This window comes from Pezoporus flaviventris, unplaced genomic scaffold, assembly GCF_033815535.1.
Source record: "Pezoporus flaviventris isolate CSIRO_AGI_PZ_B2104156 unplaced genomic scaffold, CSIRO_AGI_Pfla_v1 ptg000006l, whole genome shotgun sequence".
NCBI classification, from domain to species: domain Eukaryota; kingdom Metazoa; phylum Chordata; class Aves; order Psittaciformes; family Psittacidae; genus Pezoporus; species Pezoporus flaviventris.
The window spans coordinates 6,470,929-6,498,693 of record NW_026892554.1 but is presented as its reverse complement, the minus strand read 5'-3'; the positions used below and the strand labels follow the sequence as shown (position 1 = coordinate 6,498,693).

The 27,765-nt window shown below is 52.9% G+C and overlaps 1 protein-coding gene across 2 annotated transcripts; it reads right to left on the bottom strand.

Annotated features, from left to right (window-relative positions):
- Positions 1–488: 488 nt before the first annotated feature.
- Positions 489–26,116, bottom strand: RGMA (repulsive guidance molecule BMP co-receptor a). Of its 2 annotated transcripts, none has more exons than XM_061446718.1 (4): positions 25,912–26,116; positions 18,679–18,794; positions 5,816–6,327; positions 489–3,655 (listed from the first exon to the last, which is right to left on the bottom strand). In XM_061446718.1, exons 1-4 carry the CDS (start codon positions 25,923–25,925, stop codon positions 2,954–2,956), a joined length of 1,344 nt encoding a protein of 447 aa, XP_061302702.1. In that variant the 5' UTR covers positions 25,926–26,116; the 3' UTR covers positions 489–2,953. The 2 variants fall into 2 exon arrangements, with proteins under 2 accessions (XP_061302702.1, XP_061302703.1); XM_061446719.1 differs by lacking the exon at positions 25,912–26,116 and adding an exon at positions 19,059–19,146.
- Positions 26,117–27,765: the final 1,649 nt, after the last annotated feature.

Sequence of the window (27,765 nt, the reverse complement as noted above, 5' to 3'; positions counted from 1 at the left end):
CTGTGGCGCCAGCTCCGGGGCAAGGAGGCCTTCAGCTTTGCAAACGAGGAACAGTAACTAAAAAGAAGTGCAGTTCTGGTTCTCGCTCATTAGAGGGCAGTAACAGACCCAGCTGGGGCTAAAGCCGGGCCCGAGGAAAGGCAGAGATCCCAGCAAAGGGAAATCACAGTAGTGCACATCGCTGCTGCTGGGGTGTGCAGCGGACGGAAGGGTGACAGAGCCCACTTGGTACCGTCGCTGCACATCGTCCTCCCCAGCGACGCTCCAATAGTTTAACACCTGCATTTTCTTCCCCCAAGCCCTTTTTATTTTTCTCGTTTGGCTGCAGGTAAATAAAGTGCAACTCTCCGAGAATTCAGGACAGAAATGAGCCCTCTCCTGGGTTGCAGATGGAAGCAAGCTGCTTTAGAGTGAATGCAGGAACGGGCCAGCAGCTGCATCCTGCGTGGTGAACAGCACCATCCAACGCACCAAACAAAAGCAAAAGGTAACAAACCAAGACCCACTCGTTTATTGTCAAAAAACCTCAAACTTTACTTGTGTTTCTCTCAATAAATAATTTACAGTATATACACGCGGTGACACTCCCGTGGGTCTCAGCTCAGGGAGGAGGTGAGGGGGCTTCTCCTAACACACACACCCCCTCCCCCTCCCCCCCCTTTTCCTATATCTGTTTTGTTTCCAAGTATTGGGTCTTTCTTGGCCACACTTCACCTTTAATCAGAATTGGGTCAAACACAACCAAAATAAAGTGCTTCACTGTTTGCTTCTAAAATAGGGATACCCCATGCACTGTATGACAGCTGGCCACCACTGGAGCGCTCACCTGGACAGTGGGACTGAGCCATCCCATCATCAAATAGACTGGAATTGGCTGGAAATTAGCCCAGAGCCACAGTGCATCATAATTGCAGCGAAGGGTGATTGCATTATAGGAAAGGGAGGTTTGCAGGGAAGTACTGACTTGTTGGCATGCTGTGGCTTGGGCAGCTAAGACTGCTTTCAGGAGGCATTTGTACATCTGCTGTTATCTATGGGGTAACACAGCAAGAAACCAATGTTTCCTCTTACCCAATGACAAATCTTGCATTTTAAATCTCTAGGGAAGGCAAAAACTTGGTTCTTTCTTGAACAAAAGAAACAAAAAGTCCAAATGAGCCTGGTTGAGCAGTTAGTGCATTGGGAAACTAAACTGTCCTGTGCCACGGTCCAGTGGTTGCTGCTCTCAGCGCCTCCAAACTGTGATATCCTTATTTCAAAGTCTCCCTAAACAGAACACCTGGGGCACCAGCAAACAAAGCAAGGAGCAAAGTAGTAAACACATCTTTTTTGTTTCTTTCCTTAAACACTTAAAAACCAATTACATCTCTTCATCTGTACAGTCACACGAGATCAATGCCAGGGCTCTATATATTAAAGAGACAATATAAATTACATCCATTGACACAATTTTGCATTTCTCTGCTGCTTTACAAATGGAGCTCTAGAGCTGTTAGGACACAATGAATAGTCACGTTGAGTATTTACACCAGGCTGCCTCTTGGCAGGAGTTCAGACTGCCAAACATAGCCTGTTCCCACCTCTTTTGGTGCTAGCTTGTCTCATCATGCCTAGAGACCTCCCTTGAGAGCAGGAGGTGCCCCCAAGAGTGTTCTGGGGCTTGTTTCTGTGAGCTTCCCCCCTGAGGAAAGGAAGGGAAACCCATCAGGAGGTCTCCAAGGCACAGACCAAAGGTGGTCTCGCTGTTTGTTCAGTGAGCGACAGGTGAACCACAGAGGAACATGAAGAGGAAATGGGCAGCACTATGTGGTAAGAGAAGGGGATTATCAATGGTTTCAAGGCAGGGAACAGACATTTGGAGGCAGTTTGGGGGGGGGGGGGGTGGGGGTCCTCTGCTGCATCCCATCTGCTGGCTGGATTTCTAAGATTGCCCCATTTCCAATTCAAGCCCTGAAGGGCTTAAGGTGCAACTGGTCTGCAATGGGGTTGCAAGTCATGGCCCCAGGATGAGAAGCGGAGCAGAGACCTAGCAGCAAACAAACAGAGCGTGATGCTCCTGCTCCATCCCAGGGCCTGGCCAAGCTACAGGCAGGAGAATGGGTCCCCCACTGAGCAGCCAAGCTTTAGGGGAGCAAACGGTGCGAGGAACTTATCCAATGCTGGGCAGAAGTTGCAGAAACCACTTGAATACTGGCCAGGTTTCTCCCATTGCCATCAAGAGTCCTCGGTGGATCCGGGCAGAGACAAGGGAGCCAGGAGTAAAACTACTGAGTGAATCAGCCAAGTGAACTGGCTAAAATGGGAGATGCCCTTTTAACCACAGCAAACGCAAGCCAAGGCTTGAGGAACATGTCCTTCTTCCACCCAGAAGATGCCTGGCACTGGTGGCCAGGCAAGTGTGGGACCACCATTCACCACTATTTCAGCCCCATGCACCACTGTCTGCAGCAACGGGGCTACAGGCAGAGATTGACATGCCTGAAAAGGAGAGCATGGCCCCAACAAACAGAAACACCAGCCCTGTTGTGACAGCCAGGCTTGGCCCCATCTGGCTCCTCTGCACCCTCCTTGCAGGCTCTGCTCTTTGAAGAGAAAGCCATGCTCATGCACACCAATGTCAGAGTCACCATGTGCATTTTTGGGACCTGGGGAAGTGCTACAAGGAGGTGGGGGCTCCTTGGAACCCACACTACTGGGAGGAAGACAAGAGGAGGTGCACATGAGGAACATCCAGACATGGCAGAGTCCAGCAAAAGCTCCTGACTGTTCCCACTGGCAGCACATTCCTCCCAGGCAAGAGCTGGGAAGGTGGAAGACCTGGTACCAGAGAGAGGTTTGAGAGCAACCCACTCAGGTCTGACATCCAACCTCCTATTGTCCAGCACTGCCATCTCATCCCAGCTTCCCTCCTGCTACCCCTTCCCCACTCTCCATGGTGAGAAGGAGCAAACCTCTATAACAAGCACAACCAGCACTGACACAAACACAGCAGTGCTACCCAGAGGGCAGAGGACATCCCCGAGGGAGCCATGTTGCCGGGGGCCAAGTCCCGTGTCCTTTCGTAGAGGTGCAGCTTGTCTTTGTTGGAGTGAAGCATCTTCACATCCTCAAAGGCATAGTAAGCAGCCAGCATGAAGTTGACGTCCCCTGTGGTGAGGAGGTCAAAGACGCAAGACTGGAAGTAGAGGTCCTCCACGGGCAGCTTTTCCCTGCACTTGGCTGTGGCTGTTTCATATGTGAAGGCCTCAGGGGGGGCCTGCAGGCTGGGCCCCTTCCTGCGAGCACGGCCCTCTGTGGCCTGAGCTGAGCGGATGGTCTGGAAGTCAATCTGTTGGTTGAGCGGACACCCGCGGAGGCACAGGTAGAGGCCCTGACTGTCCCGGTCCTCCACAGCATTGACCACCTCCTCTGGCATGCGCACAGCGAAGGTGAGGTACCGGCCCACCTGCCTCACCACAATGGTGGTGCCAATGTACTTTGCCTGGATCTCTATGTGTTGGCCTGACACCTTCTCGGTGATCTTCAGGCTGTTGGCTCCGTGCTTATCTCCACCGTTCTTGGAGCCATCGGCAAAGGCAGCGGGCAGCTCGTCCATCTCTGCCTGGTACACTTTCTGGTCCACACACTCCTGGAAGCTCTTGAAGATGATGGTGAGCTGTGAGGGGGGGAAAGAAAGGAACAGGGTTACAACCAGCGATGACCTCCTGAGAGCATACAGCCACCACCAGAAGCAGCAGCAGCATGGGAGGTGGAGAAGCTGTCTGCTCAGCCCAGCCAGGAGCATGGCCTTCAGCTCATGGGTAGGTACTTCATCCTAAGTTGTCCCAACTTTCAGGTACCCAGACGTGGTCATCCTGCTTCAGCACAGGCATGAGGTCACCATGTATGGAATCAGGAGCCAGAGGCTGGACTGAATGTACCACCTGGATCTGCGCTGTTATCTCCAGCCCCAACCCAGGAGCTCTCATGTGCAGTATCACTACTCACAGCCTGTGGCGACATGCCCCTGCATGCAGTGCTGCCTTGCCTCTAGGCCTCACAGATGGTAGAGGGGATGAGCCCTGACTCTTTTAGAGGTAGGTGGTGGAGCTTCTCCTCTGACTACCATGGCATTTACATCCCAAGGGCTGGACCCCTTCCTTTCCCTGGCCACCTGCAAAACAATGGTGTTGTCCTCTGGGCCCCAGAACACACTGTGATACACCTCAGCCACGCAAACACACACGTGTTCAGTGTGTTGGAATGGGCAGATCCTTCTGGGGGTGATATGGACACAGACTGAGCCCAATGGGCCTCCCCACCCTGGCTGGGCTCAAAACCAGGTCCCTTGCTGGAGGAAGGACTACCCAGCTCTTGTTCCTCCTTTGCTGACCCTGCTTTGGGGGGAAGGCTTTATGAGGAGAAAGAAGAGTAGAGCTTGCTTGGGAGGAAAAGCAACTCACTCTTCTTCCCAGGCAAACCATGCTTCCTCTTTTACCTCTTGCAGACTTTCTCTTCCTCTTTCACCTCTCTCCATGAGGGAAGCAATAGGGGGCTCTCCTTTCATGTGCCCCATGAAGGGGCAGACTGAGGCCTGTGCAGAGCAGGTCAGGGCTGGAGGAGAGACAGCTCCCGCAGTAACCTCCTCAGGTTTCAGCCCTGCCTCTGGCAGCAGGAAGAAAGGTAGACCAGAGAACATCATGTAACAACATAGAAAGTCCTATGGACCGAGAAGCTTCCATCCTTTCCAACAACACATGTTCCTCTAGCAGTGACCCAGCAACGCTTTCACAGCTCATGCTGCAGATCTCATGACTAATCCCTCCTCACCACAAGCCCGTGAGGCAGATAACGGGTGAAAAGGCTCAATTAAGATGGTGATCCTGGGATCCAGCCTAGGAATTGCACATTCCTCGGCTGAAGGGCCATTTTCCTCAAGCCAAACTTCCTTGCAAGCTTCAATAGGTTTTGATGTCTTTTGGTAGGTAAGGAGTTTTGAGAGCATCATTAAGTATCTTTAAGGAGGTTTGTAAGGGACAACTCAAAACCAGCTTAGGCTAAAAAGGTAACATCCAAAGCTGAGAAGCAGCCCCTGTCCTTCATGTACTCTTTGTACATGCAGGGAGAAACAGAACTCCCAGACATGGTGGGACAGGACATCTTCCAAAAGCAAGAGGATGCCTCCTGCTGAGACTCATTTTTTGGCACAAAAAGTGGTCTTTTAGCTTTAGAGCTTGTGCACCATGGAGCAATGTGACAGTTCATCAGCTCCAGGCCTCTCCTGAAGCTGAGGCTGTGCCACACACCTTCTGCTGTATCACAGCAGCACGTTTTCACCTGTGCTTTCTCACTGTTTGCCTTGTAACTTCAGGATGTTTATTTAGGCTGTCAAAGCACCTCCAGAACAGACTGTGCCCCACAAAATACCTGGACTTGGCTGCACACCACAGAGACAATTAACGAGCCTGGGCAGAGGGAAGGCTGTGTGAGGAACTTGGCTCCCTCCAGGCTTCTCCCTGCAAGCTGACATCTCCATGGAGGATAGTCATAGGTTTGCTTGGACATTAGGTGGCCACGACAGCCCTTCGAGCTGCAGTATCTCAGCCTGCTAACCATGATGGGGTTGGATGTGCTCAGAAGAAACCAGAGGCCATTAAAAGCAGGATGGGCACCTGATATTTAGGGCCAAATGCTCAAATTCAGAGGAAATCCCACCAGGTCTCACCCTTCCCAAGAAGAAGTGCAAATGGTGGAGAAAAGAGATGGTGGCAAGAAAAGCTGTTGAGAAGCACAGCCCATGCCCATCTCTGCTCATGGGGACATGCCCGAGGCTCACCTTGCTGGTGGCGGTGGCCGCAGAGCCAGGCAGCACCGGCGTGTTGGTGACCTGGACATTCAGGTAGTTATTGTCTATGAGCGGCCAAGCCCCTTGCACCTTGCAGGTTTGGAAAGTGTCTGTGAAAGTCCTAAGGTGGGGGTCCCCAAAGAGCCCACAGTGGGTATAGTTGGGGGCAGCCGAGTGTCTGTGAAAGCTCTTCTCATAGTGGCAGATCTCAGGGCTGTCGGAGCGCTCCTGGCTATCCCCAGGGGGCAATGTTCGGAGCCGGGGCTGTGAGGTGGGTCCATCCTTGGAGCAGTTGTGCTGCACCATGAGATCCTCTATGCCATGCACGGCAGAGTGGTAGGCCAGGTCCCCCCTGCAGGTGCGGGCGGTGCGGCGGGTGCAGTGCGCGTAGGCTCGCAGCGCCGTGCAGAACTCCGGTGCCTCCTCCGTGCCCACGTGGTGGGAGCCTGACGTGGCTGCCCAGAACTCAGAGTTGCACTTGAGGATCTTGCATGGGGATGTCACTGGAAGGACAACACAAGGAGGTCAATGCTTTGCACGCCTCATGTGGGACATCCCGCTCTACCCCCGGCAACACACGGGTGTCCCCCTCCCACAGCCCAAACTCATGACATCGGCTCTACCGCGTGATGGGGCCTCACTCACCAGATGTGACCCTCTCACATGACCCAAGTCTCATGCATCAAAACCAAAGAAACCAACAGGATCTGCCCCAGTTTAAGCCAAGAAGGGAAAGAGCATCCAGCCATTGGATTAACGCTCCTGGGGGAAAACCAGAGTGTGGAAGAATGGAACATATTCATCAGCAGTGATAAGGATGATCGTTAATGTGGGGAGAGATGCAGTGGGGTTTTAATGCCTTTTTAGGGTTTGACATTCAAAGCTCTGTGCTGCATGAATCACTGTGAGCTGTGTCTGGACTGAACAATACCAATACAAAAATCTGGCTGCCTTCCTTTTCCTCTTTGAAAGGTAGGACCAGATGATCCTTGAGCTCCCTTCTAACCTGGGATCCTATGATTCATGGGCACGATGAAAGGCAGCCCCACCATGACCGCTTTGCCCCAGCCACATGTCAACATGGAGAGGTCAGAGCAGGATTTATGCTGTGACCAGCCCTGCAGCAGAGCCAGCAGCCACTCCTCATGGCTGCAGCAGTGCTGGGAGCAGCGCTTGCAAGAGTCCCTCTGCCCCTGGAAAGAAGCAGGAGCCAAAACAACCTCTTTCATGATTGCTGTGTGGCTCTGCCCAGCCCTGGAAGCCTGTTCCCCACCACGGCCCGCTGAGAGAGAACAAGAGGTGGAGGAGAAAAACCGGCACGGCAGGGTGCGGGGCTGCCAGCCGAGCCCCAGCCTTGTGTTGCCCACACGGAGGGAAAGGAGATTCAGATCCTGTTTTTTCCCCCTCCATGTCTGCTCCCTGGGGCAGTGTGGCTTCCCTGGAGCAGACTGGAAAGCAGCTGTGCGCAAAGCACATGGTCATCGCTGAAGGCCGCATAGTGCCAATTCGTAGTCTTGCTGGGTGAAGCCAGGCTCACACCATTTAAAATCCACAGTGTATTCCTTCCTCTTCCACTCCCTTGGAGGGCTTGGAGATGGGATGGGCTCAGGCACAAAAGGCGGCAGGAGCAGAAGAAAAGCCCCACCATTTCCAGATGCTTTCGTGTTGCCTCTCACAGGCGTACCCTTATGCTCCCGTCTCGGGGTTAGTTTAGAAGGAGGCTGGCAAGGCATCTGTGCCAAATCCATTTCAGATTTGTTTAAAAAGAAAGTTACAAAACCCAGTATTGTTTCAGGGAAAACAGTGTGGTTTAGTTTTAAACATCACAGTGCTGGAAACCTAAACATAGTCGGTGCTGGAAAATCAGAAAGGGAGACCAACGCTATAAAACACTAAGCAGTCAGGCTGTAAGAAACAAGCCTGTCTCCTCTCTCTTTCCAAGAAGAGTGAAGTGCAAATAGGAAATGGTGACAGGTTCCTCAGTTTTAAAACTCATGTTTAATAAACTCAGATGCTAGCAACAGCACTGAGAACCCAGGAGCTGTTTTGTCTTGGCAGCATCCCATTTAAACCTGCAAGAAGCACTGCAGAAAGCTTTTAACTCCTCATTGACCGGAGATAACTTGGTAACAAGCTTTTGACCTGGAACATGGGCTTGCCTTTCTGCTAAGCCTTCTGCATGTATGGCTCCAATGTAAAAATAACAAGTATTTCATATTCCTTTCTTTTCCACTCCAAGAGTGTGTTTTTCAATCAAAATCATTTGGCTTACCATCGTAGCCAGCCAGCTTGCAATGGAGTGTATTGCTTGGTGTTCTACATGACCCAGGACCCTCCCGGTGGAAGGCGGGCATTAAAAAAGCATGCAGGAGTGTGACCAGCGACACCACTGTCGGTTATCCCAAACAGTTGTGGCATCAGGCAATTAAAATCACTGCTCTCCTAGTAGTTATGCTAATGTGCAGCTTGAGGATGCCTTGAGGTTGCATGTGGCCGAACAACGCTCTGTCACTGCAGATAGACTTGCCAGCACAGCCTGGGGAGGAGCTGGAGGACACATCCCTGGACATGCAGGACCCACTTGCCCCATTCACCTGATAGTTCAATCAGGCACCGGGATGTGCTGTGCAAAGCATCACCTCCAGCAAGCAGAGCTCGGGCTGCAGCTCCCTCCGGCTGCTACAGCCCATCAGCTGCTGCAGAGGGGATTTGTTTCAGTAGGAATTAAGCCAAATTACTCTTTAAAGACATGCTCCATTCGCTTGGATCAGGACCATGAGCTGCAGCAGCCTATGGACACAACAGGATGCTGCAAATCAGCCCCCCAGGCTGTTAGTCACATCCCCGTGCTGAGCATCCCTTGCTGCTGTGCTGCTCCATGGTGACAGTGACTTTGGAGTTAAAAACACCCCAACAAAAGCAAGGGCAAGGAAGCCCATCTCCTTCCTCCCTGGGCCTGAAGGGGGAGCGTTCTTCTCTCAGATGTTATCGCTCCAGTTTTGGCACCCGTCCCCTTCTCGCTGTTTCACTCAGGGCCCCATATAAGGCTAGATCTCCATAGCCAGGTGCCGCAGCACAGAGGCATGTGCGAGAGGGGCAGCGCCTGGCCTCCCCCATGGACATCTTTCCAACCACACCGGTGGTCACCCTTGGCAAACCCGTGGCACTGCTGGGGAGGGACCACTGCCTGCACAGACTACAGAGGACAGCAAACACGACCCTCTCCCCCTGCCACCAAGCATGCCTTGTCTTGTCCCCTCTGGCAGCAGCGCTGGCAGAGTGGTGCAGTCTCATCTGTACCCACGCCAAGAAACGATGTTTATTCAATTCCACATAATCTATTTTCCATCGACTCACAATGGATCTGTTTTTCAGCCACAGATGACTTAGCACGGAAACAAATCCCTCTCAAGCAGGAACCCAGCAAGACTCGCCTGGGATGTGTGAGACACCCCTGGGTCCATGTGATGTTCACTGTTGCTCATCCTAATGGGGCCTTCATCCTGGGGATGGGTGATTTCAACCATCCCAGTCACCTCCCGAACTCTACATCATCTTCTCCTTGAGGACCTGTCACCACTCAAACCAAGGACAAAATTTCCTTTGCTATCTTGAAACCAACAGTTTCAGACAGTTTAAAGCCAAAAGAAATTGCTGAATCACCTGGACTAAGACAGCCCCCACTGTTCGAGGCCCGGTGCCCTGTGTTTGTTCACGTATGCTTCCCATGAGGGCTCCTGCGGTTTGAAAAGCCACCCCTTTCCTTGGTCGGTTGTTTCAGAAGTTTATCACCTTTACAAAACAAGAATCTTGGTTCTAAGTGGATTTTATCTGACTTCATTGTAAGGACATAAAAAGAAGCAGTGATTTTCTCCTAAGCAGTAAAAGGTCCGTTAGTAACCAGCATGTTTCCCACAAAGATATTTACACGCTGCAATCAAGTCACTTGTCAATCCTCTAGATAAGCTAAATGGTTTGCACTTTTAAGTTCCCACTGGGAGGTGTTTGCCCAGCCCCACATCAGGCCTCCCTCCAGCAGGCTGGCATCCTGCAGAACCCACCACCCAATGGAACAGGCAATGCCAGTGCAGGACTCCCGCTCTCCTGAGGTCACCCCTGTCACTGGGGCATTGCACTGCAGCGGGCACTGGGATGTGCTGTTGGCCTGGGACCTTCTCCAGAGCTCCTGGTTTGCAAAGCACTGATCCTGCATCCAGCGAGCATTCCGTGGTCACCAAACACACACCAGGGGCCTGGAGGATCGCACAACCCACGTCCCTCTGCTCTGTAAGTAAGTGTTCAGCCATATGCAAGCATCTGACTTGATCAGCTTTTTAGTGACGAGTGCTGCTATTTCCCTTCAGCACGTGTCAGTTTACCTGGATCTCATTTACCCAAATCAAGCTCTTTCAGAAAACCAGCACAAAATTGGCAATTCCTCCATTCTCCTGCAAATTCTCCAGCATTACTGGGAATTCATTTCATAAGCAAAGCCAATTGTTCTGAGACTCTTGGGCACGTGTTACCCAGACCTGTTAATATGCAAGTGTGCACTGCTAAGAGATGTTGTTTAATATCCTTTTGGTTACTAACGGGTGGAAAGTAATTTCATCACTCACATATGATGCAAATACATCATCTTGCCTCTTTCCAAATGTATGGACTGAAGTGTGGATGTGCAAGCCTCACACATGCAGTAAAAGGCTTTTTCGAAGAATGCAGTTAAATGTAATTACCTTTGGCCTCGGATCTGAGCACCTAGACTCAGGCTCCTAAACACATATTTATTTAAGTAATCTAAATAAACCTATTTATGCTGACACCTCCATAGGAAAGGCACAATTCTCAGATGTCCTAAATACCTGCCATATCTACCAGCTTCAAGGAGATGCAGGCTGCTCAGCCCCCAGGCAGACAGCACCAAAATGATCCTGAAGTTAAAAGAATTGCACTGCTCCTCAAAAACCTGGCTAACAGGATCCCTTCCAGCAAGGTCTCTCCAGCCTAAAGCAAAACCAGAGCAGATGAAGGACATCAGGCCTTTGCAGTCCAGCCCCTCACGCTGTCCCTGACCCAGCAGGGAAGTCCACAAAAGCCACCCCACGTGTGGCCATGCTGGACCCGTATTTTGATGCCTGCATGGGCTTTGAGACCAGATATAGAGAAGAAGCAGGGTGGTGAGACACTGGCAGAGGTTGCTCAGAGAGGTGGAAGATGCCACATCCCTGGAAATATTCAAGCTCAGGCTGGATGGGGCTTTGAGCAGCCTGGTCTATTTGAAGACATCCCTGCAGGGGGGGTTGGACAGATGACCTTTAAATGTCCCTCCCAACTGCAACTATTCTGTGATTCTATTTTATGACATGCATCAACCGGTGCCTCATCACATCAGGGAGAGAAATGAGTCCCTTGGTGCCATCCACAGCACTGATGGATGGGGTATCATGGGCAGGGGCACCTCTCCTGCAGCCCCACTGCACACCGTGGGGTGAGGAAGTCCCAAGGGCCACCTGACCCAAGCCTGGTGAAAGAGTTTGTGCTTGATGGCAGCGACCTCCTTTGAACTGTTAATCAAGCACAATCTTGCAGAATAATAGCCTGGTTATTATTGCCTTGTTTGCATAACAAAGAGGTCCAATAAAACTGATTTGACTGTGCTCAGAGGGGGTGTGAAAGATCAGCCCTGAGAAAAGAGCTGCAGGAATGCAGCAAACTGCTCCAAAGCCTCAACCCAGGAAGAAAGACAATGCAATTTGCCATCAAGAAAAGCCCAACAGACCAATAAATTACCCATGTGCAAAGGGATTAGATCAGGTTTCAGTTGCACTGAAGTGGGGGGAGGACCAGGAGGAGGGAACTGAAAGAGAAAAATAAACCTGCCTCTCTTAAAGAGCTGGAGCTCATATTTTGCAAGGGCGTGCACAGGGAGGTTGGCTGGAGGGGCCACCTTCCACGCTGGGGTCTGGGGTTTGTGCTCTCTTCCACTAGCAAAAGCAGCAGATGCATTAAATCCAGGCAAAGGATGCACTGATAAAGTCACTCTGGATGGATCTGATGGATCTCAATCCATGCAGCTTCTTTTAACCCAGTCCCTGTCTTGCTCAAGAATATGCTTTCTCCAGTTCCTTTAAGTCAGAAGAAGGACACAGAAGGAGATTTCTTATTTCAACCTATGTCAATCACTAAAGCATATGGAGAACCTGCCACAACCAACTCCTTTTTGTCCTTAGCGCAGAGTTCATGGCCCCCCATCTCTCCTCTCCAGGCGTCGTGGAGACACGGGGCAAGCACAGACAAGAAAACAGTGGAGTCAGTGTCTTCATCGGCTACGGCAGGAACAGTTGGATGCTGCCGAAGGAGCCCTTGATCATTCCTGTCACTTAGTCAGCTCTTTCAGCTCAGCGTCAGCTTACTGCTGCCCCGGCATGCTTAACAGGGGCAAATGCATCTTCCCCCAGTGTCCCCGGCTCCTCCAGGCTCACCTCAACGTCCACATACAGGGAGAAGAGTGAACAGACACTACTGGAGAGGGCATCAATCATGGAGCTTGTAGCTGGCACAATGAGTGGCAGGCGAAGCTGCTCTAAGAATTACCAAGTCCAGGATGGGCTGAAAGGAGGAACCAGTGCTGACAGCCAAATATGCAGCGAAGTTGATGACTGCTCTAAAACTTCATCCTGGGATCCAGGCTTCAACACTGCCTTTGCTACAACCGTTGAGCTTTCATTTGCTCAGAGGAAGCAGTGCTGGTGGATGGTTCAGAGGATGCAGGTTTTGCTCCAGCCCAAAGTGTTGAATGGAGGATAAGGTGGAAAGCGATCTCCTCTATTCTCTATCTGCAGAAGGGCACTAACAAAGCTGGTTCCCCATTGTGGAGGGAAGCAGTGCCAGAGCTGCACATCCGACTACCCCAATCAGGGAGCTTTCGCCAACAGTTCTCAAGAGCTTGTAGATCTTGAGGAGAGTGTTCCGTATCACATAGGAGAATGGGAAGGGTTTCACCCAAGATAAGCCCAGTGGGAAGAGAGGTGGATTCACTCTCCCACCCCCTCCACAAAGCATCACCCTCAGCTTCCTCTCTCAGCCAACACCACCCGTGTCCCCATCCCTCTGAAGCAGCAGTACCTGGACAAGGCTGCCTCAACCAGCCACCGCCATGGCCAAGTGTTCCTGGTTTCCAGCACTCATCACCCTCCCCACGCTGGAGCTGTTTTTCCCAGGGTGCCTTTGAAGGCTCCGCTGCCACCCACCAGCGCCTGGGGCCCCCCAGGCGCAGCAGCGGGTCCCTCACCCTCCTCCCCCCTCGCCCGGCTGGCAGGGAAACTCTTTCTGCTCACAGGTGTGGATTCCCTCTAGGAATAATCATCCCCGCCGTGCTCTTGTGAAATTCCAACCCTTCAAACACAGAGGTAAATGAGACACGGAACGAGGAGATGGAGAAAAGCCCGGAGCACATAAATCTGGATGAGGCAAATTTATACAATTAAAATGCCTGCCAAAAAATTGCGGCATCTCCATCAGAGGCGTTGGCTTGGGCGCAGGGTGTGGGGTGGCAGCTGCCCGGCCGGCAGGCAGAGCTCCACCAGCCCACCAAAAACCCACACAGGCACTCGACCGCAGCTGGAGCCGCACTCAGGGGTGCAGGGGATCTGGTGGATCCTCTCCTTCACGCTGGGCCCCCAGCTGGCACCAGGCTTGCTCCCCCATCACTCGTGCCCCATGGAATCAAGTAGGTTAGAAGAGACCTTTAATATCGCCAAGTCCAACCGTTACCCCAGGGCTGCCAAGGCCACCACTAAACCATGTCACTGAGGGTCTTGTCTACACGGTTTGTGAACACTTCCAGGGATGATGACTCCACTACTGCCCTGGCCAGCCTGTTCCAATGCCTGACCACCCTTTCTTGACCTATCACTTCCTACCTGAGAGAAGAGACCAGCCACCTCCTGGCTCCATCCTCCTTTCAAGTAGTGGCAGAGAGTGATAAGGTCCCCCTAAGCCTTCTCTTCTCTACACTGAACACTCCCAGGTCCCTCAGCTGCTTCTCATCACACTTGTGCTACAGACCCTTCACCAGTTTCTCTGGACCCACTCCAGCAATACAATCTCTCCCTTGTAGTGAGGGACCCAGAACTGAACACCGGATTCAAGATGCAGCCTCACTAGTGCCGAGTACAGGGGGATGATCACTGACCTGGCCCTACTAGCCACACTATGTCTGATACAGACCAAGATGCCATTGGCCTTCTTGGCTGCCTGGGCACAAGCTGGCTTATATTCAGCAGCCATCTTTCCATCGGGCAGCTTTCCAGGAAGCCACAATATTTAAAATGTATCCGATTATTGCCTCCACCATGGACTCAGGTTTTAAGAGAAAAAGTAACTTTCTTACTGGAACCCACTGCCTAGTCCTGCTGCTCCCCACCTTCCCATCCCCAGCACAGTCATGATCTCACATTACTGATGCTCTCCACATCGCTGTCAGCTGGCAAAACCCGAAGCCAGGAACCATCCCTAAGACGTCCTGCCACATGTCCTTGTCATCTCAGAAAAGGATGGCTGGAGTGTGTCACACAGCAAGAGAAGAAGTAGCTTATCCAAAAACCTGAATGCCACAGAGCGTTACTAGGGCTTTGGGGACCAAAGTCTACAGCTGTACAGGAAGGAGAGGAAACTGAGGGAGGAGAGAACACTTTGAGCTGAAGCTAAGCTTGCTCTCTGCCTGGCCCATAAAAACCCTGTATATGCAGGGATAGCTCTGCTTGCTGGGAATTAAATGGCCAGATTCTCCTGGATAGCTCATGCAACAGAAATCTCCTGGTGCTCCCCACTGAAGACCTGCTGCTCTCCCATCTGCAAGAACACCAGCCTCCGGCTGCCCCACACACCATGATCGGGCTGTTAGACAGAGCAGCTCAGTCTGTGCCTACGAGGGCTGCGTGTGTGTAGGAGCCAGCTTGTTCTCCGCAGTAAGAGCCCAATGACTTCATCAAGGGGATGGCATCTGGTTTTGCAGTTGGCCATAATTCAATTCTCCCCCTTGCTGCAGGAATTTCAGCTGGTGAAGCAGTGATTTACTCAGCCAGGCTGCACTTGAGTGCAAAGCAATCTTGAGGCTACAATCGGACACCCTGTTATTTTGAGAGCTTGCAGGCAAGGGAATAAATATCCTCTTCTTTTCATCCCAGTGGTTGCCAAGTGCAACGTACAAAGCTTTTTAAAGGCATTTAGGGGCTCTCCTCTTACAAGCATGCTCCTCGTGCCATGTACAGCCAGGCAGGGCCCTGCCTGTACAGCTCGCTTCTGATCTGCAGCATCAAGACAGGATTTACCAGGACAGCGAGAAAAGGCCAGGACACCCCCCATCTGCCCCACTACAGCTGCATCTCTGAGCATCCCTCATCCTCCCCAAAACCCTTCCCTGTCACCCCGGCACACTGTCTCGCAGCAGCCCCGAGTTCATCCTGGCCCACTTCAAACCACCCAGGATGCTGATTCTCTTTCAGTTCTGGGTTCCCACATTTGCTATTCCAAGCTGGTGTCTGCTCCAATGGGAAAAGCAAATCAAACCAAATCAAACCAATCCAGATGGACCAACCGCCCTCATCTTTGACCTTCTTTGCTGTCCCACTAATGCTCATCCTTTGGGAGCAATAAGTATCAGCTGTGGGGTTCCCTGAAGGACTGATGGGCTGAGGAGGGCCTCACCTGGGTCATGCATTGCCCTGCCAGAGCCTTATGGGATGTGCCCATCAGGGAGCTGGAAGAAAGACTGGAAAACTCCTTGTTACTGGTGCCTGATCCAGTGGCACATCCCAGCTGGATCATGCCCTGGCTGGATGTGCTGGATCCGGGCTCTCTGGGGACAGCAGGTTGGTGCAGAGGCCGAGTAGAGCCCCAGGTTAGGAAGTTTTTATGGCTGCCCAGCCCTGTGAGCACTTTCATGTGCACATCCGACTCAGTACAGCTGGCTGGGCCACAAAGAAGGAAACCTCAACTACTGCTATGATAAACTTAAAGCCCTCATCATATCCCCCCATTCCCAATAACCAAGAGCTGGGAATTTCAGGATTTTCTGTTTAAAGAAAAGCAACATATCCACCCCATCTGCATTAAAAACAAGGCGCCTCCTTCCAGCCCCACAACGAGTCTGGCTGGCAATCGCAGAGAACTCCCTGTTCCAAGTACGAGACCGGCTCCGAGCGAGCAACAAAACAGGGAAGCCAAAATATTTCCAGGTTTACGTTTGAATCCCTCCCTTCTCCTCTGCCCTGACAACATCCCGCACAGGCGTGTTCCTCCCCTGCCGCCACCTTCCCGTTCACAGCGGTGGGGAGCTGTTTGAACAGCCCCTCAGCCCCCTGCTCAGTTTTGGCTTAAGGCTGCCATCACATCCCTCCCCACCAAGAAAAGCCGCTTATCAACTGATCCCATGCACCTTAAGTAGGGATGGATCCTTCTCTAGAATCAACCTGGATGGACCTAGGGCACAAAATCCCCATTGGGGAGGGGAAGGAGTGTACTGCAGCTGAAAGTTGAAGACAAACGGGGAAAGCCAAAGCAAACTGGAGCTGGCAGAGCAAAGCCTGACATCTGGGGCAAAACTAGGCCAGATTTTGAAAGTACAAAAGGACTTGCAAGAAAACTCATCCCAGCCTGTACTGTGACACAGAGGTGGGGGTCATCCAAGCACCCTGGGATATCAGGGTCCCAGATGGGAGGGCAGAGTGCCCATGAGCATCCCACAATGGGACCTGGCACAAGGAACAAGCAGGAACTGTCAGCAGTGGCCTGCTCTGCCCAAGCCTCCTTCCCCAGCAGCTCCATGCTCAGTGCTCACATGGGAAGGACCCATATGGGGGGACCCACAGCAGCGACCCCAGCCCAAGGGAGCTCGATAGCAGGGGCCACCCAGAGGCAGCAAGGTGAAGCCATGAGTGTGAGAGCAGCATGAGCGGGAAACCAGCCCGAGGGGAGAGTGCAGGGGGACTTAAGCAAATAAATAAATGGGCAGAGCTCGGTGAGGCACGGATGTGACACTGAGTGCCCAACCGGGAGCCTCCAGCTACCCCGTTCACACGGGACCCTCAGGAGGAGGGCAAAGCTTCCTCCGGGTTGGGAACCCCCAAATTCCCCAAAAGCACAGGGGAAAAAGGACAAAGGATTTGCCAGGGGGGAAAAAATCCCCCTTTTTCCTATCTCCCCACCCCAAAACGCCCTCAACAGCAGCCCCCAACACGCTCCCAGCCCTGCGCATGGGGAGCACCGTCTCCGCCTGCGCCCCGCTCCCGCGGGCTCTGGATCACCTCGTTCTGCCAGTTCTTTGCACCTTATTTGACTGCTGACGGGAGAATCAAACAAAGCAGCAGCCACATCTCCTATCAAGTTCTTTCTTGCACCGTAAATCTCACAGCCCTAACGCTTTGCAACTCAACCGTTCCGAAAAGGGCGTTAAGCAACACAGAGGGGAGCAGCTCCAGAGCTTCTAGAAAACACACACACACACACGGGGTTCATCTTCCAGCTTCTGGGAAGTCCCCTGGGAGAAGCGGGGTGCGGAGGGACACCCCACTGCTAAGTGCAACGCTAGAAAGGTTCCGCTTCCCTGCGCCAGGGCGAAGGAGGGAGGAAGGGCACAGAGCAGTTCTTTATTTATTTCCTACATGTGTGTGCAAGACGCTGCACCTACGGTTATGCAAAAGAAAGGCAGGGGCGACTTCGGGATTAATACACTTAAAAAGGGGAAGATTTACTAATGCAAAAAGAGAAACACGGCGATTTCAGCTTTGGGGCTTCTCTTTTCCCCTCCTGCTTTTCTCTCCTTTTTTACCCCCCTCCTTGCAAATGAAGGGGAAAAAAAAAAAAAAAAAAAGAGGTAAAGAAACTGGAGAGTTTTGGAAGGAACAAATCCGCCTCTGTGGACTTGGCTTCCCCTCCCCCAACAAAAACAAGCACTCGGGGCTTGAAGGAATTTGCAGGCAGAGATCTGCCAAAAACATTGTGAAAAACTGTGGGGGATTCATTGGAAACAGATGGCGTTTTCAGCTGTAATTCTGACATTCTCTCCTTTTCTGACACCACACAAACACACCGGGCGGGGGGAGCGGGCACCCGCACTAGGTGCGGCAGGGACTGCGCGGGCTGGGGGGGGCCGATGTGCGGGACCATTCGGTTGCCATCCCGCCTTCGGCCAGCATAACAGCTCTCCAGTGGCATAATGGTGCTGAGCCACTGAACACTTCCATCCCGCGGCTGGGAGCGCCCAGAACGGGGAGCCCGATACAAGTTCCCCCCGTTCGCAGCCGCGCTGCCGGCCCAGGTAAGCCCTGGGGCCGAACCCCCCATTCGTGCCCCCCCCCCCAAGCATCCCAAAGAACCCCCTTTATCCCTTCCGCAACCTCCAGCTCTGCCCTTTCCAGGGGGGGATCGGAGCGGGGACCCCCCACTGCACTCAACGGCAGAAATGAGGCATCTGGGGGACTCACTTGGGGGTCCCCCCCCTTTGCAAAGCGGCAGGCACACCCGAGAAGGGGAGCACAAGGGAACCTGCCCGCCGCTGTCACAACAACCCTCCGCCGGGGGCTGCTTTCATTCCCACCATCTCCTTCCTTGCGCGATGAGACAAAGAAGATGAGGTCAAGGAAGAACCCGCACCGCGACTGCTTGGGAAAAACGGGGATTGGCGAGGGGGGAGGCACACACCGAACCTGAGCCCCGCTCGCTCGTTTGAAACATGTGGCAAAGCGCTGCAGAGAGGGAAGAGAAAGAGGCCCCGAGACAGGGGCCGGAGGCGGCTGTCCAAGGGCTGGAGAAACACGGGGGAAACGCTGCGAAATAAAGAGGCTGTTGCTTACCTGAAGGGAAGATGCAGAGAAAGACAAGGAGGATTTGGAAAAGTCCCAGGGCTGTGGATCCTGCCCCTCTCCCCATACCCATCCATCCAGCTCGAGCTTTAACCACTATCCTCTCCCTGGAAGAAGAGTTGGAAAACAAAAAAAGAAAAAAGAAGAGAGGAAGGAAAAAAAAAAAAAAGGAGAAAAAAAAAAGGAAAGAAATCAATCGAAAGAAAGAACTGGGGGAAAAAAAAATCAAATCAAAAGCCCCACATGGCTCCGCGGAGCGATGCAGGGACGGGCGGCCCCAGCTCCGGTGGCCTCCGCACTGAAGGATTACACAGACGTTTTCTCCTTCTCCTCCTCCTCTCTTTCCCCTCCCATCGCAAACCAGCCCACACCATCCATCATCCCGCTGCCTTCCAATGTCCGCATCCTCTCGCTGTGCCTCCTCCTCCCGCCGGAGCCTCCCGGGAAGGGGCGGAGGAACGCGGTGCTCTGGGCGGGAGCGGGGCGGGACGGGACGGGGACACGCGGGAGGGGAGTCTGTGCTGCGGGCCGGGCCCAAACGCCCCGTGCCCCGTGTAGGGAGGGTTCGAGTGCGGTTGGCCCCGCGCGGGGAGGGCTTTTGGTGCTGCTCCGCGTCCCGTGTGCCGCAGCTCGAGGGGGATTTGAGAGAGGGGCTTCATCCACCGCACCACGGTGTCAGCGCCCAGCGCGCCCTCCCCGCCTCTGTGCCCTGGGGCTGACCGGAGCGTTTTGATGCCCCCAAAATGGAGAAATCTGGGGCAAAGGGGGCCACGTAGAGTGAGGGGGAAACTGAGGCAGGGAGACGGCAGGCAGCGGGATTGCAGGAGCGATGCTGCAACCAGCGGGACACTGACCCCCGGCACAGGGAGCTCCTCCACGCCACCCCAGCCCTGGGTGCGTGGTAGGTGTGAGCATTTCACAACCTTTCCAGGTCATTCACCCTCACTGGCACTGCCAACGCTGAAGTAAGCCTGGATGACTCAGAAACAGCAAGTCTCCTTATCGTTATCGTTAGATGACATTCCTCAGAGAGGGGACAACTCTTAGGGGTCCTGAACCCAGCTGCCAGCCCACTGAAGACTGATGGAAAGGACCAACATGTACCTATGCTCTCTTAGGACATCTACCGCAGCCTGCTCTGAACCACCAGCCTGTGGATAGATGTGGATGTTCACCTTTTGCTGCAGGAAGGTCTCACCAGTTGCACTGATTGTTATCCTGGAGGTCTCACTTTGTGAGCATCCCCTCAGAGACCCTTTGGGCAGCCCTCAGGCAGATGGCAGAACTGGGAGTGCCCTTCCTGCTTATGGACCACGTGAATGGAACAGCAGCTTGAAGAACACAGGGATTTGACTGCTGGGCTTCAAAATCCTGCTTGATGCCTCAGCATGAGGAGGTGAGCAGTTCAGATCACCACCCCAGGGGTCTGCTCCACCCGGAAAGGGCCAGGCTCAGAGGGAGGCACCCTCTTAACAGCCCACTTGGAACTCTTGAATATCTCCCTTGAAGGATGTTATAGCCACAGTGAACTAAGACAACTTCACTTGTGAATGCGAATGCCCACGAGAGTAATATGCTTTAACTCCCCTGGTTTAGATCATTGGCCTTCCTGTGATGGAGTTCCCCCTCTCCATCCTAACGTTTCATCTCCTTTCTCATCTTATACAAAGAATAAAAGGTTGTTTCACACAACCCTTCTCCCAGCTCTGCAAATGCTCTTTCACAGCGGGTCTTTTCTCCTGCAGCTTGGTACAGGCCTGGGATGCTCCTTGACTTTGCTTCTCATTGTCCTTGGAACCTCCCTTCTCTTCCACCTCACAAGGATGTTTTTTAAAGAGATGGTAGCTTAAAGTCTCCATTAAGAGTTTGTGATCTCCCTGCCGTGGATTGAATCTGTGATTCAGCTACAACAAATTTCCTATGGAAGGTAAGGTGAGGAAGAGGATATGGGAGAAAGTATCCAAGAAGCAGAGGTATCTGTTAATACCTATCTAGTTTTCCTTGTGGTGTTTGAGCCCCCTTGCCTCCAAATGAAGGAGGAGCCTTACTGAGCCTTTATCCAGGCTGCAACAGGAATTAAAATTCTGGAGCTTTTCCCATCTGGGACCCAGATGGGATCCAAAAAGCCTGAAGCCTTGCCTGCTTGACTGGAGATCTGTCTTGGTCCCTATCCTCCTGCAGCTGCGCTCAGATGATGTCCACTAAAATATGAAGGAGCTCTGTGTGCACAAGAGCTGCCAGAGCAGGCTGAGCTGGGCAGGAGATGAAAGCTGGCAGGCCGGATCCAGACCTGTAGCACAGGCAGTGTGGGAGGAACGCCTCCACGAAGCACCTCTTTGTGGGGGATGTCAAACAGGGGCAAATATGTCCAAACCCTGCCAGCTGCTGCTACCACCCAAGAAGAAATGCCTGCTGATGGGATGTGTAGGCAGCTGGAGCTGGAAGAGGCCTGGAGGAAGGAGGGAGAGGGTCCAGGAGCTGGGGGGAGCCCAAGCATGAGGGGGACATTTCAGACCCCAAATCCCTTATTCTTGCTTTCACCCTGTTCTCTTGCAATGCAGCTTTTGCTCTTATTTCAGTGTGAAAACCCCCTTCTCCTGTTATCCCAGCTGATGACACATAACCTGATCTATGTATTTTTAACTCAAAAAACCCGCCATCTGAATTATGAACTTCTAAACCCAAGCTGCTAACGTGCTGCTGTGAGGCTGGTTTGTTTGACCTGAAGCACCACTTTGGTATTGCCGCTTTGTGGCAAGCTGACACTTTGCTGTGATAGACTGGAATCCAGTTTGAAGCGTTATGAGACCCTTGTTGGAGCTTCTGCCTTTGGTGGAGGGAAAACTGTGCTCTATAAAGCCGTGCTTTGATGCCCCTGGCTCCAGTTTGTAAGAATTTCTCCTTGATTTTGCTCAGTTGCATCATGCATTGCAAAGGGGATCGCTGTTCTTGGCACTGATCAAAGCAGCGGATTTCGCTGGAGAAAACAACAGATGTGTCCAAACCATAACTGCCGAGCAGGAAAAGGCCCCAAATAAGGTGTGTTTCTGAAATCCTGCTCCCCCTTCCATGTTTTTCACATAACTTTCATCTTTCTGGTGAGCTGAATCAAAGACCTGCTGCTGAACCACGGGCTGTGTGAAATTCGGATCTCTGCCGTGCTGAGTGGGGATATCTAGGCTTGGAAATGTGGAATGCCTGTGTTTTCCCTAGCTTCTTTCATTCTTGAAGCCCAGCCTGATGCTCTTTGCAACCAGCATGTGGGAAACCACCCACCGCTGAATGCAAACACCTCTGAGGCATGGCACAGTTACACTGTGTAGTGGCTCAGCTCTGTGGGCAAAGGCACCTCCGTGGTCATCTACACACTGAGCTGCTCGTGTTTGGTGGTGTTGTGGAGGGGTGATGCACAAATCACAGCCAGGGGCAGCCGGGAGCATTTTCCAAGGTGTTTTCAGGATGGGTGGGAAGATTCTCAATTCCCAGGGGAAACTCAGCCAGGATCACTCATCTGTACTTTATTTCTCTCTGCCCTGCATCACACCGTGCATGGCTGTCGGCTGCAGTGGGGCTGAATGAATGTGCCTAATCCAAACCCTAAGGTTTACAGATGATACCTCCCCTTACAGCATTCCTAATGGAATTATTCCCTACCTGTAATTATATGGCTAAAATAGTAAACATGGGTATTTTTGAGGATGGTAACTGGTAGTTAGAGGAATGGATGTCAGGGCTCCTGGTCTGCTCCTGACTCTCCCATGAACTTCCTGCGTGGCCACTCTTCACACAGCTATCTCCACACAGCTTCAGCCCTGCCTTTGCCTTCTCTGCCTCAGGACAAGGTGTTCAACAAACGCTGCTTGTGGCCCGGTTTGGATAAGCCCGGATCACCCGTGCAGGAAGCTAATCCCAAAACCTTCAGCGATGTGTTTGGGGTGAGCACCAAAAAGCAAATTGCTCCCTAAAGGAGAAAGAAAGGAAGTTTGGAGCGGAAAACCCCAAATTGTTGTCTCGGGAGGTTTGACAACTGATCCCAAAATGTTTGTGGAAGTAAAACCAAACATCTGTGCTCTGAACAGCGCCCTTACTAAAGGAAAAAACCTCTGAACAAGAAGAAGCACAAAAAGAACCCATTCGTCTTTCTGCAGTAACAGCCACACCTCCGATGTTTGCAGTACTGGAAAACACTGCAGTGCCTTTTGAAGATCTCCAAAATCATTTTACAGCCATAGAATCACAGCATGGTTTGGGTAGGAAAGGACCTTAAGATATCCAGTTCCAACCCCCTGCCATGAGCACGGACACCTTCCACTAGACCGGGTTGCTCAAGACCCTGTCCAACCTGGCCTTGAGGTCTTTTGTCTGACAGCACAAGCAGATGCTGTCCTTGAGCTGGGTACCTCAAGGTACTTAACAAACATCTAAACCACCACCCCCCCCCCCCCCCCCCCCTTCCCGGCTAACCTGTTGCCTTGCAGCACAATGCCTGACAGGGAAAGTGAACCCCAAGGTCTCACCAGGGCCCTGCGTAGAGCTGAATAGGGCAGGTGGAGATGACACGTGGAGCTGGGCTTTGAGGACCAACCTACTCCTGCCTCAGAAAGCGCAGAGCAGAGTGTTCTGGTTTGGCAAATCCGCCTCCCCACATCTCTAAATGTGAGACTTGCCAGTCTGCCTGTGTGAAGAGGCCACTGGGTTGAAGGTGGAGTGAAATACAGCTTTGTAACACCAATAAATAAACCAGTGAGAATGCTCTGCATCTTTGCATCTGCAGCCCCAGCTGAAGCTGCTGCGGATAACCCTGCTGTGGGCTCTCTTGTTGAATATCAGTTCCAAGCTCACAGCCATAAAAATCACCTCTAAATGCTCACAGCCAGCCAAGCTGGACAAGGGGAAGGGATGATGGGCTGGTGGAAGACTTCCAGTCTCACCCACAACAGAAAGCAAACCAAGCAGGGATGTTTCCAGGAGTTCATCACAACAGCTTTGTGACTGGTGGCATTCATTTGTGTCTCTCCCTTTCCCTTGCTCACAAAGCCCTGTGGGGTGAGGCCTGACTTCTCCACATGGGAGCATGGAACCATCCCTTGTTCGGCACTGTTTGGAGGGCTGGCTGGAATTCACCATCTGGATATTTAGCTCTCTGCAGGGAGCTGGTCTTCCTGGCCCGGTCTCCTCTTTAGGGTAAGTATCAAGCAGTATTGTTTTAGTGTATCTTCTGCACATCTGGGTTCCCCTTTAAAAGACAACCTTGGGAGGTTCCCAAGAACAAGTTCAAATGGCCAAATGTCAGCTCAGCAGAAAAGATGGATATATCTGAACTGCCAAAAAACGAACAGCACAGAGAGTTTCATAGAACTGGGTGCTTAGCAGAGGCAGAAACTGCCTGTGTAATGGGACAGCTTTTCTCTGCTGCTTTTAAAGACACTGGTATCTTAGTAAAGTGGAGGTCCCTAATTGTCTGCCCCTCCCCCCCCCCCCAACTGACAGGTCAGCTAAGGACATCTCCTGGATCTCATTTGAAGATGGAAGATGGCGTGGCATGTTTGGAAGTCCAAGTCTTCAGCCCTTTGAGAAAGGGGTGTTTGAAGGATCCTATGGAAGAAGCTCTGTGAAACCCAACCACCTTTGCCAGCTCTCTTTCTGTCAGTTCCTGACAGCAGTGGCCAGAAATACAGCCCAGTGCGGGATGTCTTGGTCATGGAACACTGAACGACAGTGTCACCAGCTGGTTTAAAACTCTTCCCTGATACCTGAGAAAGAGACATTCCTTCCTAAGGGTGGGAGGGACACACACGCCAGAAAATCCCAACAAAATAACTTTAATCCAGCACCTCTACAGGTATTTTGGCAAACAAAACTGGGAGCTTTTGTGGAGCAGCATAGAAGCAGCACCAGCAGTGCTCCTGGGTGTGCCCAGTTCAGGACTGAGACTGGGGCTGGGCTGGGACTGGGATTGGGATGGGTCCAGGACTGGGATTGGGACTGGCACTGGGCTGGGACTGGCACTGGGGCTGGGTTGAGATTGTGGCTGGGATTGGGACTGGAACTGGGGCTAAACTGGACTTGGACTGGACTGGGGCTGGGCTGAGTTGTACTGGGCTGGACTGGCACTGGCACTCGGAGTAGGACTGGGACAGGGGCTGGACTGGCGCTGGAATTGATACCAGGATTAGGACTGGCGCTGGAATTGAGGCTGGTACCGGGGCTGGGGCTGGGATTGGGTCTGGGCTGGCCTGGGCTGGCCTGGGCGGGCTGCGGCCCCGCTGGGTGGTGCTGTTTGTTATCCCTGCGCCGCCTGCACAAGTATCCCGTTTATAAAATAAATGCAACCCAACGCCGCCTTAAACCACATGACACAGCAGCAGCCTGCGAGCGCCCATTAAAATCTCAATTTGGGGAAATTGATTCTACCTCTGAGCAATTGCCGTGCAATTACTCCAACAGGCAGCAATCAAGAATCACATCAAAACAACACCAAACTTTCATCTCCTGCCTTGCAACCACCACCACAACAAAAAGCACCTGTCTTGCAAACACAGCCCGGTTTCCTCACACGTATGTGATATTTAGGAAGGGCACCGTGCAGGTCCCGACAGTGGAAGTAAACCTGGACAGGGGTTCCTCTGCTTGGTGCCTCTGAGTTGTCCTGACCGGGGGCTGTCTCCTGTCCTCCTTGCCTGGGGTTAAGGGCTATTGACAGACTCGGTTCATCCGACCTGCTCCAGATGTGGCCGTCCCTGCCCATGTCCCACATCTGTCCAGTTGCTCTCCCCACCTCAGTGCTTGCAAACAGCCCAGCGCTTTGCAACCACGGGACTTAAGGGAGGTAAATCTTTGTTGTCTCTGCTAACGAAGCGCTCCGCTGTCGATAATCGCGATCAGCCCCGTGATGAGCTATTTAACGGGAAGGGCAGAATACCGGGAAGATATTTTCAGGTCTCGCCAGTGGTCTGCAAGGAATTACTCGACTGACTTAGCCCAGCAGGGTGCATTTTCAGTGGCAAGCATCAGAAGGGAGGATAAATGAATAACCGCATGGTTACTATCAAGCCGGACAGAGGGAGCGCGCTGGGCAGGGAAAATGGGAAAGAATCGAGGTTTCCTTATAAAAGCGGCTCGGGAGGAGAAGGAGGAGGCAGCCGGCGAGCGGACCGACGGCGGAAGGGCCATGCAGGGGCCGGGGCAACGGCAACATGCGGGTGTCCCGGCTTCCCCCCTTACCTTGGCGGCCGCATCAGCCTCTCCAGCCCGCCGCGGGGGTCGGTGCGGGGAGCGGCGGCTTGGTTGGGTTTCTGTTCCGGGAGAGGTAAAGCAACCACAGATGAGCCCCAATAAAACAGTGCAGGACAGCACCGCGGAGCCCGAGGGCTGGCGTGGCGGTGGCCGGGTACGGCCGGCGGGCAGCACCCCCCCACCCCGGCCCGGCGGGGTGCAGCGCGGCCTCGCTCAGCGGGACGCGGGGAGCCGCATCGCCCTCCCGGAGCATGTGAGAGGAGCCGAGGAGATAGAGCCAGATAGGGAGGTCCCCTCCTTCATTCCCTCCCTCCTTCCTTCCCCCCCCTCCTTCCCTCCCTCCTCACAAGCTGAGCAGCGTAGTTAGCATACGCGGAGGGAGGGCGGGCACAGCCCCGGGCAGGGAGGGAGCAGTGGGGGTCCCCAGTGAACCCCCCCCTGTACCCCCTCTCTCTGTGCAGGGACACAGGGATGGGAGGAGTGGAGGGGGGTTTGCAGGGTACCCGGAGGGATGGGGATGCTCCACCTGCAGCAGGGGGTATGGAGGGGAAGGTGGGTTTGGGGGGCACTTCCTCTCCAGTGGATGGGGTGTGTATAGGAGCTGAGAGCATCTTCGTGTTGTCAGGGATTGTGGCAAGGATGGGCGTCGGGAGTAGGAAGAGGACCCTCTGCAGGGCTGTGTGCGTGCAATGGGGAAGGGATAAGACCCCAGGCTCTAGCAGCACCTTGGTGTAGCCCCCCCACCCCAACACCCAGCACTGCCTGGAGCTGGGCAGTGTAGCAGCCTCCCCCTCCAGCCTCCTCCACCGTTGGGGTGAGCCCCCGTCTCCCACCGAGGCCTGGGGGGACCGATTTTGGCATGCATGGGTACCAGGATGCTTGCTTTTCTGCTGCTGTGATGGGAAAGCTCTGGGTGCAAGGCTGTGCCAGCCAGAGTGTCAGACACACAATTAATTACTGCAGCCCGAGAGCCTCAAGCACGCTAAATGTGCTGTCACCGTAGTGCGTGGATAATAGCAGCCCTTTGCAAAGTGTTTCTTTCTCTCCTTTTTTTTTTTCCCGGTGCAAGAGACAATCGCAGCCAGCACACAGCAGCTCTCCTCTGCTTGATTAAGTCAGCAGCGAAGAAAAAAATGTGCCCATACAGCTCAGGCCTAAGGAGGTATTTAAGTGTGTGTTAGATACAAATTAGAAAATGGATGTGATTTAATCACAACAAATCTAAACAGCCCTGCTACAGAAACCCGGCCATCAAAGAGGTTTCTTAAAGGGGGGTGCTATAAGTGTATAGTCCTGACAAAGGAACAGCGTGTTTGGGGTTTGAATTGTTAAAGCAAGAGCAGAGAAAAGGCTGGGAGAGCTTGATGTATACCAGATAAGTTATCAGCTATAGAAGGAACAGCTTCCTTCCGTAATAATTATTTGCAAATCAGTTCACAGTTCTGGATACTGCTGTGTCTGGACAGTATAGCACAGACAGAGACACTTCTGTCAGGCCTGGGATGCAGCACAGACAGGAAACCAGACACAAACCCTGCCTGAGAGAAGGTAAACTGCTTGTTCAGAGGAGCCCAAGTGAATGCAGCAGACAAAGGAGGTGGGGGGGGGGGGAGAAGTGATGGCAAGCCCAGGCCTTCTTCCTGCAGGTGTGCACAGTGGGTCGGGCTCCAGTCCCAGGCTGTAAAATACCATACACTGGAGCGTTACTAATCCGAGCACTTGGGGACAGTGCCACCGCTGCTCAAGGGGGACATCACCACCACGAACACACCAGCTGTGGTTGTGCTGTGGAAGCGCTTCCCTGAGAAGGCAAAGCACAAGGAATGCTAATGCACAGGGTGC

What these genes read in the sequence shown, in the direction of transcription:
- RGMA (XM_061446718.1), bottom strand. An exon ending in TCTCTGCATCTTCCCTTCAG is followed by an intron (nt 6,328 to 18,678) that starts GTAAGCAACAGC and finishes TTGTCCTTCCAG; the next exon opens with TGACATCCCCATGCAAGATC. An exon ending in CGGCCACCGCCACCAGCAAG is followed by an intron (nt 3,656 to 5,815) that starts GTGAGCCTCGGG and finishes CCCCCCTCACAG; the next exon opens with CTCACCATCATCTTCAAGAG.